At 46.6% G+C, this 12,500-nt stretch overlaps 1 protein-coding gene across 2 annotated transcripts in view; it reads right to left on the bottom strand.

The window, feature by feature from the left end:
• LOC139394261 (receptor-type tyrosine-protein phosphatase beta-like) overlaps positions 1 to 12,500 on the bottom strand; it is a 113,480-nt gene that overhangs the window by 95,539 nt on the left and 5,441 nt on the right. For both annotated transcript variants that reach the window (XR_011629811.1, XM_071142284.1), the window contains exons 3-7: positions 6,769 to 7,026; positions 3,302 to 3,565; positions 1,608 to 1,880; positions 1,108 to 1,371; positions 423 to 689 (exon numbers count right to left, since the gene is read on the bottom strand). Coding sequence is in view for 1 of the 2 variants with exons in the window: in XM_071142284.1 (XP_070998385.1) it covers positions 423 to 689; positions 1,108 to 1,371; positions 1,608 to 1,880; positions 3,302 to 3,565; positions 6,769 to 7,026 (1,326 nt within the window). In the remaining variant the exon portion in view is untranslated. The remainder of the gene's footprint in view (positions 1 to 422; positions 690 to 1,107; positions 1,372 to 1,607; positions 1,881 to 3,301; positions 3,566 to 6,768; positions 7,027 to 12,500) is intronic.

The following is a 12,500-nucleotide window of genomic DNA, read 5'->3' as shown; positions in this document are numbered from 1 at the left end:
TGAGATCGGACAAGGAAGTCTTTGAACGGGACCTTGGAGAGTTGTTTTGTAGTTGACACAAAGCTTCCTGAACATTCCAGACATTCTCTTTTGTATTGGAAAACAATATCACGTTTCTCTCTCTCTGAGATTGTATCTTATAATTAATGTTGGTTAACAATCACTATAACAATGAGTGATTTACTCCGATGGTCAGACACCTACCCTTAAACAACCATCTCTAAGCATAGAATAAAGCATGCCTGGCCATTACTATATCACATACACACATAAACAGCTGTAATGGACAAGACCACCAGGAAGAACATACAGAACAACCCCCAAAACAAACGCCTGGCTCACGTGCCGGTCAGTCGATGTTAATGTGGACGATACAGTTGAGTAAATGCATAAAGATGAACTGTTCCTGATTTTTAACTTACCAGTGCGTCCCTCAGCCACGGCCTGCTTCGAAACCATCCCACCACTGACAGTACTGACCACCAGCCTGTAGGGGGCGCCAGGCCTGAGGTCTCTGAGCTGCAGAGAGGTGGTGTTGGCTGGGACGGTGTGGTTCTGCACAGCCCGGTTGTTGTGGAGGAGCTGCAGGCTGCAGAAGTCCAGATCTCCAGGGGGGAGTTCCCAGCTGGCCTGTAAGCTGTCCACGTGGCCCTGGTTGCTCAGGTGGACACGCCTCACCTCCAGAGGTACTGCAGACAGACAGGCTCAGTTACTGTCCGTCTCCATTTGTAAACAAAGCTTTTATTTTCATCTCAGCAGGCTCATTATTACCCTTTGTGTGTCAGGCTTCATCTGAAGACTCCATTTTGTGAAGAAAATAAACTGAGACAAAGTAAAAACATCCCTGTACATGCTGTCTCAAAGTCTGGTTGGATAAATACAGTGTTACCATAGTGATGACCTCAGCAACAAAGGGACAGTATCATGGAGTCCCTCTGGTTGGATAAATACAGTGTTACCGTAGAGATGACCTCAGCTACAAAGGGACAGTATCATGGAGTCCCTCTGATTGGATAAATACAGTGTTACCATAGAGATGACCTCAGCTACTCTGTTTTAGTGTGTTGTGTGTACATATCGATACAGGTGCTATAGCAACCCTCTCACCTGTCCTCCCTAGCACAGACACAGAGCTGTTGAGCTCCCCGCTCTTGGTTGTCACGATGATGGTGAACACGCGTCCGGGCATGAGCACGTTGAAGGTGCACTCCCTCATGTCACGGGTCAGGTCTCTCGTGGCAACCGTGGCATTGCCATGGCGGAGCTCTACGGCGTAGCCGTCCCTGGCTGAGTTGGGGGCGTGACTCCACAGGGCGCTGAGGGAGGTCTCGTCAGCATGGCGGATATGAAGCTCTGAGACGGGCTTAGGAGCTGGGAGAGATAGAGAGAGAGAGAGAGAGAGACAGAGAGAGAGAGAGAGAGAGAGGGAAGAGGGAGAGAGAGAGAGAGACAGGGGGGTGGATTAAGGGTAAGAGAGAAGGGGAGAAAGAAGGTTTGCAGAAATAGAGAGAACAATGAGATGAAGAGTCATGATGTTATGAGTTCTCTTATCATTCTTACTGATGCCAGTACTTTCTCCTACTCCATTATGTTGTTGTGTAGTCTACCTATTCCTCTGTGGCAGTACTCCACTGTGCCTTGCTCCCCAGTGCTTTCCACCATGACCCCAGCCCTGTAGGTCCTCCCAGGAACCAGTCCCAGGCCAGAGAAGGTGTACTCCACCACCCCTTTCTCCACGGTCCTGTTATCCAGAGTCTGGGTCCCATTTAACAGCAGCACCCTGTACTTATCCCAGTCTCCACCAGGGGGAGCCCACATCACCTTCAGAGAGTTGGAGTCATCCAGCGCCTCCATAGAGAGCTGGGACACTTTACCTGGGACTGGGACGGAGAGAAGAAGGAAGACCAGTTAAAGGCACAGTCTGGAGTATTTCATTTTGTTCATTTATATTAGCAGCTCTCAAAAGGCAGGAAGGAAGAACCCTTAAGGCGTCAGCATGCTTCAGTTCGGGCTGGCGCCTTTCCGAACGAACCTGCTCGCATAATCCCTCAAAAGATCTTTGGTTATAAAGTCTCTGAATTTCCTTGAGAAGTACAGTACCTGTTTGTCCATTTTGAGATGCTGTATATAGTCTAAAATAATCTAAGCTAAAACTCAAGGAATCTTTAATTAATTTTGACATTCGTTGTGTAATTTTACATCTAAGTAAGATGTTCGGTGCATTATTTCTCATTGAAAATATTGGCATTAAAAAAACAGTCTTCTCTCGTTGAATGACAACAAAGACTTTATTGAAGAATCCCTGCTGTTGACCAATCACCGACGAAGAGTTATGGACTTTGGCCTCCAGAACAACCATGTGGTGCCAAAACACCTGAAAACCCCTCACCTGAGAACAAAACCCCTCACCTGAGAACAAAACCCCTCACCTGAGAACAAAACCCCTCACCTGAGAACAAAACCCCTCACCTGAGAACAAAACCCTCACCTGAGAACAAAACCCCTCACCTAATAACAAAACCCCTCACCTGAGAACAAAACCCCTCACCTGAGAACAAAACCCCTCACCTGAGAACAAAACCCCTCACCTGAGAACAAAACCCTCACCTGAGAACAAAACCCTCACCTGAGAACAAAACCCTCACCTGAGAACAAAACCCCTCACCTGAGAACAAAACCCCTCACCTGAGAACAAAACCCCTCACCTGAGAACAAAACCCTCACCTGAGAACAAAACCCCTCACCTAATAACAAAACCCCTCACCTGAGAACAAAACCCCTCACCTGAGAACAAAACCCCTCACCTGAGAACAAAACCCCTCACCTAAGAACAAAACCCCTCACCTAAGAACAAAACATCACCAAATGTCATCATAATAAATGAAGGAACTCTTCTGAACTGTTTCTGCTTGGGAAGCATGCAGACGCCTTAACACGACAACACAATGGACTAATTCTAATCCACTTGATTAATCCATGAATAGTAATCACATAGTTATGATCTTGGACATCATCGAGACACTCAACGAGCTCTTGCTGAACCCTTAAGAACAGAGTGTTTAAATGAAACAGTCACACTCGCTAGGAATTACCATCTCACCCCCTCCTTTATCCTCTTGGCTTTAATAGCAGAGGCCCTCTTCAACAGGAAGAGTGTTCCTGTCAACAAACTAAAGGCTTCATTGGATTTCTGAGAACACTAATTGTTAGCATGTTGGACCAGAGACAAGACGTTCTCCTGACCACGACACAGAGTTTGTCCTGGTTTACATGACGTTTTCCTGGTTATGCCTACTGTTACCTGTGTTGGCCGAGGCAGTTGATTGGTTGGAGAGCTCTCCGCTCTTGGTGGCAACAGACACCTGATAGGTCCGTCCGGGTGTCAGCTGGTGGAAGTGGGCCTTTGTGGTGTCAGATGACAGGGTCTTCTCCAGAGGGGTGGTTCCAGACGAGAACAGGGTCACCACTATAGAGTCCACATCACCCTGGGGTTGACTCCATGATGCCCTCAAACTGTCCTGGGTGTTATTGTTCTCTAGCTTCAGATTGGAGACGGCATAGGGCACTGGAGAGGAAGAGAGAGGGGAGGAGAGAGAGGGAAGGGTGGGAGGGAGAGGGAGAGCGATAGAGGGGGAGGAAGACGGAGAGGGAGGGGAGAGAGGGGAGAGAGACAGGGGGGAGGGAGTGAGAGGAGAGAGAGAGGGAGAGAGAGAGGGGAGGGAGGGTGGTAGAGAAAGATAGAGGGAGAGAGAGAGCAAGAGGGAGGGAGGGAGAGATAGGGGGGAGAGAGGAGAGAGAGGGGAAGGGAGAGGAAGAGAGAGGGGAGAGAGAGGGGGAGGGAGAGGGAGAGAGGGAGGGAGAGAGAGGGAGAGAGACAAATTCAATCCCTTTTAGACAACTCACTATTAGTAGAAAACCTAAACAGTATATTTGACCTCTCAGCTTCCCTATCAAATAAAAAAATGTCAAACAGGAAAATAAGACAATGAACAACAATGACAAATGGTTTGATGAATAATGCAAAAATCTAAGAAAGAAATTGAGAAACCTGTCCAACCAAAAACAGAGACACAGAAAACTACTCAGATCCTACGCCTTCACTATGGTGAATCATTAAAACAATGCAGAAATACACTACGGAAAAAGAAGGAACAGCACGTCAGAAATCAGCTCAATGTAATTGAAGAATCCATAGACTCTAACCACTTCTGGGAAAATGGGAAAACACTAAACGAAACAACAACACAAATAATTATCTATCCAAAATGGAGATGTATGGGTAAACCACTTCTCCAATCTTGTTGGCTCTATAACAAAGAGCAAATAGCAAAAACAGAAAAAAAATTATAGCCTAATGTTAACTAGCTAACGTTGAACCTGGTTGGTTAGCTACCTGCAGATTCATGCAGGGTAGTAACGTTATGAGTTGGGATCATGGTTCATTGTTTAGCTAGCTAGCTATCTACGTGTCGAAACAAAAGACTCCACTACGTAAGTAACCATTTCAATAGAATGTTCATGATGTCACTGCGACAACTGTCGATAGACGTAGCTGGTAAAGTTAGCTCTGGATATCTACTCTGATTTCAGAGCACTCTCGTCTGTGTGCCAAAGCTCAGAATAACTGACGAATTTACAAACACCGATGAATATTGCCGGTGTCAGTAAACGTTGGCTAAAAAGCGCAATTAAATTGTTGCCAGCAGAACAGTTGCAGTCTCCACTTTGGATAACATGAAAATAGCCTAACCAGCTCTGCTAGGGCGAGTAAAATGGTCAGAATGAGGTGTTCGCTCAATTGTACTGGAAGTAGCTACCAAGCTAGCCAACATTAGCCAGTTAGCTTGGGTGTTTGACTGTCGTTGTGAGGTCAGAACAACCCTACTCCTCTGCCAGAGCACCCAGTGTGTGCTCTGAACGCTCCGAGTGCGAAAACTCTGAATGTACAAACGGACAAACTGACAACGCTCTGAGTTTACAATCTGACAACGCTCTGAGTTTACAATCTGACAACGCTCTGAGTTTACAATCTGACAACGCTCTGAGTTTACAATCTGACAACGCTCTGAGTTTACAATCTGACAACGCTCTGAGTTTACAATCTGACAACGCTCTGAGTGTACAATCTGACAACGCTCTGAGTTTACAATCTGACAACGCTCTGAGTTTACAAACGCCCAGAGTACACTCTGGCACTCCAGATTAAATTTACACCCATAGTATAAACCAGCCTTTAGTCTTGTTTAATACATGGCCTCAGATGTGAATCCTTAAAGAGATGGGCGGGGCTAAGGCTTAAGAGGGTGTGAACGATGCTGAATGGGGGTGGAGACAAAGAAGATCTCTCCAGTAGGTGAACCAAAATATTCAAGGGCCATTTTCTCAAAAGTGAGATTAAGAGTTCATCAACTTTCAAAGCAGAATTACTTTCCCAATGTTCCTCAACCTCAGTGTATGATATTATCAGGAATCAAGTGCAGGCCGTGTGAAGTGACAATGTGAAGACAAGCACAAAGACAAGTGAAACAGATCAGGGCGTGACACATATGCCATTTTATAGCTCTGAGTCTCTACTTCTATCCAAAGTTTAAAAAAAAATTGAAACACAATTTCAAATGTTGCTCCATAAGACCTAATCAAGCCGTTCGGTCACATATGACTGTCCTTGTCTATCAGTGTATCAGTGTTTTGTGACTTATCGTGTTTCATGTTTTCTGTGGACCCCAGGAAGAGTAGCTGCTGCTTCTGAAAAAGCTAATGGTGATGATAAAAACGAATAAATAATGTCAGCCTAAGGCCTAAGGCGGAGGAGGTTTACGATGGCTGAAAAAAATTCACACCGATCCTGGACAGTTAAAGAGTAACACAGGCTTGGTTGGGTAGGGACTCTGTTGGGAAAGAAAGCAGGCTTGGTTGGGTAGGGACTCTGTTGGGAAAGAAAGCAGGCTTGATTGGGTAGGGACTCTGTTGGGAAAGAAAGCAGGCTTGGGCCCTGTGTCCATACCAGGCCCTAACACTCAGTCTTTCCCATACACTCAGAACCACAGGATGCAGGGAGCAGAGGAGAGTTTAGCATCTCCCATATACTCCACAGGATGTAGGGAGCAGAGGAGAGGTTGGCATCTTCCCATATACTCACTATCCCATTATTTGTGTGGGCTGATGACTATGTGAGAAGCTCAAGGCTTAAAATAAATAGCTGATCACCGAAGCGCTTTCCTGGAATTTGGTGCAGTATGACTTTAATAGTTACAATTACATTTTTATTTCTAAATATAGTGATGATCCTAACTTACAAATATGTTTTATTTATTTATTTATTTCACCTTTATTTAACCAGGTAGGCTAGTTGAGAACAAGTTCTCATTTGCAACTGCGACCTGGCCAAGATAAAGCATAATAGTGTGAACAGACAACACAGAGTTACACATGGAGTAAACAATTAACAAGTCAATAACACAGTAGAAAAAAAGGGGAGTCTATATACATTGTGTGCAAAAGGCACGAGGAGGTAGGCGAATAATTACAATTTAGCAGATTAACACTGGAGTGATAAATAATCAGATGGTCATGTGCAGGTAGAGATATTGGTGTGCAAAAGAGCAGAAAAGTAAATAAATAAAAACAGTATGGGGATGAGGTAGGTAAATTGGGTGGGCCATTTACCGATGGCCTATGTACAATAGATGTTACGTCGCTGTTACAGATGCTGACGTCAACTAAGGAGAGTCCATTCCAATGAATCCCATATCATGACTGAATCCTTACCCGTCTGTATTTGTCTTGAGGTGGTACTCTGGCGTCCCCCTGCCTCCGTCACCATGGTGATGTTATACACGCGCCCTGGCACCAGGTCGGTGACAGTGTAGTCTTTAGCGGTGCTCTCCAGAGTCAGGTTCCTCACCACACCCACTCGGTCGGTGAGCAGTAGCCTGAAGCGCTCAGTCCTCCCTGGGCCAGGCTGCCAGGAAACTCCCAGGCTGTCTGATGTCCCAAACACCTGTAGGCCACTGACTGTCGATGGACCTGAGCGATAGAATGGGCTGTCAGTGACTGAAACAAGATACCATACATCAAGCTAAGATTAAACAAAAGTCAAGTTGGCAATTCACTTATAAAGCACAGGTACATATTTTGATATTCAAGCAAATAATTTTTTCAACTAAACTCAGCAAAAAAAGAAATGTCCTCTCACTGTCAACTGCGTTTATTTTCAGTAAACTTAACATGTGTAAATATGTGTATGAACATAACAAGATTCAACAACTGAGACATAAACTGAACAAGTTAAACAGACTTGTGACTAGCAGAAAGTGAATAATGTGAATAATGTCCCTGAACAAAGGGGGGGGGGATCAAAATCAAAAGTAACAGTCAGTATCTGGTGTGGCCACCAGCTGCATTAAGTACTGCAGTGCATCTCCTCCTCATGGACTGCACCAGATTTGCCCGTTCTTGCTGTGAGATGTTACCCCACTCTTCCACCAAGGCACCTGCAAGTTCCCAGACATTTCTGGGGGGAATGGCCCTAGCCCTCACCCTCTGATTCAACAGGACCCCATAACAGGACCCAGACGTGCTCAATGGGATTGAGATCCGGGCTCTTCGCTGGCCATGGCAGAACACCGACATTCCTGTCTTGCAGGAAATCACGCTCAGAACGAGCACTATGGCTGGTGGCAATGTCATGCTGGAGGGTCATGTCAGGATGAGCCTGCAGGAAGGGTACCACATGAGGGAGGAGGATGTCTTCCCTGTAACGCACAGCGTTGAGATTGCCTGCAATGACAACAAGCTCAGTCCAATGATCCTGTGACACACTGCCCCAGATCATGACGGACCCTCCAACTCCAAATCAATCCCGCTCCAGAGTACAGGCCTCGGTGTAATGCTCATTCCTTCGACGATAAACGCGAATCCGACCATCACCCCTGGTGAGACAAAACCGCGACTCATCAGAGAAGAGCACTTTCTGCCAGTCCTGTCTGGTCCAGCGACGGTGGGTTTATGACCATAGGTGACAGGTGATGTTGCAGGTGATGTCTGGTGAGGACCTGCCTTACAACAGGCCTACAAGCCCTCAGTACAGCCTCTTTCAGCCGATTGCGGACAGTCTGAGCACTGACGGAGGGATTGTGCATTCCTGGTGTAACTTGGGCAGTTGTTGTTGACATCCTGTACCTGTCCCACAGGTGTGATGTTCGGATGTACTGATCCTGTGCAGGTGTTGTTACATGTGGTCTGCCACTGCGAGGACGATCAGCTGTCCGTCCTGTCTCCCTGCAGCGCTGTCTTAGGTGTCTCACAGTACGGACATTGCAGTTTATTGCCCTGGCCACATCCGCAGTCCTCATGCCTCCTTGCAGCATGCCTAAGGCATGTTCACGCAGATGAGCAGGGACCCTGGGCATCTTTCTTTTCGTGTTTTTCAGAGTCAGTAGAAAGGCCTATTTAGTGTCCTAAGTTTTCATAACTGTGACCTTAATTGCCTACCGTCTGTAAGCTGTTAGTGTCTTAACGACCGTTCCACAGGTGCATGTTCATTAATTGTTTATGGTTCATTGAACAAGCATGGGAAACAGTGTTTAAACCCTTTACAACGAAGATCTGTGAAGTTATTTGGATTCTTACAAATTATCTTTGAAAGACAGGATCTTGAAAAAGGGACGTTCATATTGCCAAATCTGATCCAAAAGCAGTCACAATGTCAGGGCGGTATCACTGTCATAACAATGGCTACATAACAGACAAGTTAGATGGCCAAAATAATAACTGTTAGACAACATCATCGCCAGAGGAGTGGTGCAGAACTACACAGAGAACTATGTAGTAGGTCAGGGGAATGACTGGTCAGGGGAATGACTGGTCAGGGGAATGACAGGTCAGGGGAATGACCAGTCAGGGGAATGACAGGTCAGGGGAATGACAGGTCAGGGGAATGACAGGTCAGGGGAATGACAGGACAGGGGAATGACAGGTCAGGGGAATGACAGGTCAGGGGAATGACAGGACAGGGGAATGACAGGTCGGGGGAATGACAGGTCAGGGGAATGACAGGTCAGGGGAATGACAGGTCAGGGGAATGACAGGTCAGGGGAATGACAGGACAGGGGAATGACAGGTCAGGCGAATGACAGGTCAGGGGAATGACAGGCCAGGGGAATGACTGGTCAGGGGAATGACTGGTCAGGGGAATGACTGGTCAGGGGAATGACAGCAGGCAGATCTTCACAGAAAGTAGACAGAGCTGCAGGTCTTTACTCTCTGAGAGGAATAACTGGGACTGTTACACTATGTCTCATCAGAGGTGTGGTGGTAAATTAAACTACACAGAGACTGATGACATTACTGTTACACCGTGTTTCATCAGTCAGAGGTTTTGTGCCAGGACAGAACAGAACAACACAGCACTTCATAGAACTATGACCAGAACAGACCAGTAGAGACACTCTGAGAACAGACCAGTAGAGAGACTCTGAGAACAGACCAGTAGAGAGACTCTGAGAACAGACCAGTAGAGAGACTGAGACTCTGAGAACAGACCAGTAGAGAGACTGAGACTCTGAGAACAGACCAGTAGAGAGACTCTGAGAACAGACCAGTAGAGAGACTGAGACTCTGAGAACAGACCAGTAGAGAGACTGAGACTCTGAGAACAGACCAGTAGAGAGACTCTGAGAACAGACCAGTAGAGAGAGACTGAGAACAGACCAGTAAAGAGACTCTGAGAACAGACCAGTAGAGAGACTCTGAGAACAGACCAGTAGAGAGACTCTGAGAACAGACCAGTAGAGAGACTGAGAACAGACCAGTAGAGAGACTCTGAGAACAGACCAGTAGAGAGACTGAGAACAGACCAGTAGAGAGACTGAGACTCTGAGAACAGACCAGTAGAGAGACTCTGAGAACAGACCAGTAGAGAGACTCTGAGAACAGACCAGTAGAGAGACTCTGAGAACAGACCAGTAGAGAGACTGAGAACAGACCAGTAGAGAGACTCTGAGAACAGACCAGTAGAGAGACTCTGAGAACAGACCAGTAGAGAGGCTCTGAGAACAGACCAGTAGAGAGACTCTGAGAACAGACCAGTAGAGAGACTCTGAGAACAGACCAGTAGGGAGATTCTGAGAACAGACCAGTAGAGAGGTGCGTGGTGGAGATGGCGGAAGCAGATAGGATTGTTTCATGGCTGTTTAAAGTTCTCTGGCCACGGCTTCAGCCCCGGTCAGACCCCGAGCCCCCGCTAGCCCGCTGGGAGGGGATGATGGGAAGCGAGAGAGGAGAAAAAGGGGACCTTTTAGATGGGTGGGGAGGGGGGCAGGAGGCGAGCCCTGACTCCCTATTCCAGGCAGGCAGGCGCCCATTTGGGTGGGTAACAGTGGTGCGTTAACGAGCCTCTCCTGTGGTGGTACTGACAGAATAGAACAATGACATTCTGGAATGCCAGAATGTCATTGTATTTGGTAGGACGTATTAACATGGCATAGAGCAACCCCCCTTTTGTGATCTGATTTCACAGACAATGAAACTAGACGTGTTAATGTCTACAGTCACATTGGAGTGACAAGGATGCATTCCTTTAATTTTCTTCTAATTAGTTGTAATGTTAGTATGACACCTCTAGCCATGGATGATCTAAATGCCACTGTGTTATCTCAACGTTTTATGTGTTAGAATAGCTCTAGATAAGAAGTGATAGTCCAGCTGATGGAGGGCATTGTGGCCAGAAAGGGCCGGAGTTTAGTATGAGGTACAACGCATTCAGAAAGTATCCAGACCACTTGACTTTTTCTAAATGATTTGGTTGACAGGTTTTCACAAAATGTCTGCAAATTTATTTTAAGAAAACAAAGGAAATTATAAAATTTACATACGTTTTCAGACCCTTTACTCAGTACTTTGTCGAAGCACGGTTGACAGCGATTACAGCCTCGACTCTTCTTGGGTAGGACGCTACAAGTTTTGCACATCTGTGTTTGGGGAGGTTCTCCCATTCTTCTCTGCAGATCCTCCCAAGCTCTGTCAGGTTGGATGGGGAGGTTCTCCCATTCTTCTCTGCAAATCCTCCCAAGCTCTGTCAGGTTGGATGGGGAGGTTCTCCCATTCTTCTCTGCAAATCCTCCCAAGCTCTGTCAGGTTGGATGTGGAGGTTCTCCCATTCTTCTCTGCAAATCCTCCCAAGCTCTGTCAGGTTGGATGGGGAGGTTCTCCCATTCTTCTCTGCAAATCCTCCCAAGCTCTGTCAGGTTGGATGGGGAGGTTCTCCCATTCTTCTCTGCAAATCCTCCCAAGCTGTGTCAGGTTGGATGGGGAGTGTCTTTGCACAGCTATTTTCAGGTCTCTCCAGAGATGTTCAATCAGGTTCAAGTCTGGGCTCTGGCTGGGCCACTCAAGGACATTCAGAGACTTGTCCCGAAGCCACTACTGCGTTGTCTTGGCTGTGTGCTTGGGGTCATTGTCCTGTTGGAAGGTGAACCTTCGCCCCAGTCTGAGTTCCTGAGTGCTTTGGAGCAGGTTTTCATCAAGGATCCCTCTGTACTTTGCTCCATTCATCTTTTCCTTGACCCTGACTAGTCTCCTAGTCTCTGCCGCTGAAAATCATCCCCACATCATGATGCTGCCAACACCATTATTCACCATAGGGATGGTAACAGGTTCCCTCCAGACGTGACGCTTGGCGTTCAAGCCAAGAAGTTCAAACTTGGTTTCATCAGACCAGAAGATCTTGTATCTCATTCCTTTTGGTGCCTGTTGGCAAACTCCAAGCCGGCTGTCATGTGCCTTTTAGTGAGGAGTGGCTTCCTTCTGGCAACTGTAGCATAAAGGCCTGATTGGTGGAGTGCTGCAGAGATGGTTGTCCTTCTGGAAGGTTCTCCCATCTCCACAGAGGAACTCGGGAGCTCTGTCAGAGGGACATCGGGTTCTTGGTCACCTCCCTGACCAAGGGCCTTCTCCCCCGATTGGTCAGTTTGGCCAGGGACCAGCTCTAGGAAGAGTCTAGGTGGTTCCATAGGTCTTCCATTTCAGAATGATGGAGACCACTGTGTTCTTGAGGACCTTCAATACTGCATAAATATTTTGGTACCCTGCCACAGATCGGTGCCTCGACACAATCCTGTCTCGGAAGTCTACAGACACTTCCTTTGACCTCATGGCTTGGTTTTTGCTCTGACATGCACTGACAACTGTGGGACCTTATATAGACAGATGTGTGCCTTTCCAAATCATGTCCAATCATTTGAATTTACCACAGGTGGACTCCAATCAAGTTGTAAAAACATCTGAAGGATGATCATGGAAACAGGATGCACCTGAGCTCAATTTCGAGTCTCATAGCAAAGGGTCTGAATACTTAGGTAAATAAGGTATTTCTGTTTTTTATATTTAATACATTTGCAAAAAATATCTAAAAACCTGTTTTCACTTTGTCATTATGGGGTATTGTGATATCATTAGGGGGTATTGTGATGTCATTATGGGGTATTGTGATGTCATTGTGG

Source organism: Oncorhynchus clarkii, unplaced genomic scaffold (genome assembly GCF_045791955.1).
Source record: "Oncorhynchus clarkii lewisi isolate Uvic-CL-2024 unplaced genomic scaffold, UVic_Ocla_1.0 unplaced_contig_796_pilon_pilon, whole genome shotgun sequence".
NCBI lineage: Eukaryota > Metazoa > Chordata > Actinopteri > Salmoniformes > Salmonidae > Oncorhynchus > Oncorhynchus clarkii.
Note: the sequence above shows the minus strand (reverse complement) of the source record. Positions and strands in the feature narration are given on the sequence as shown.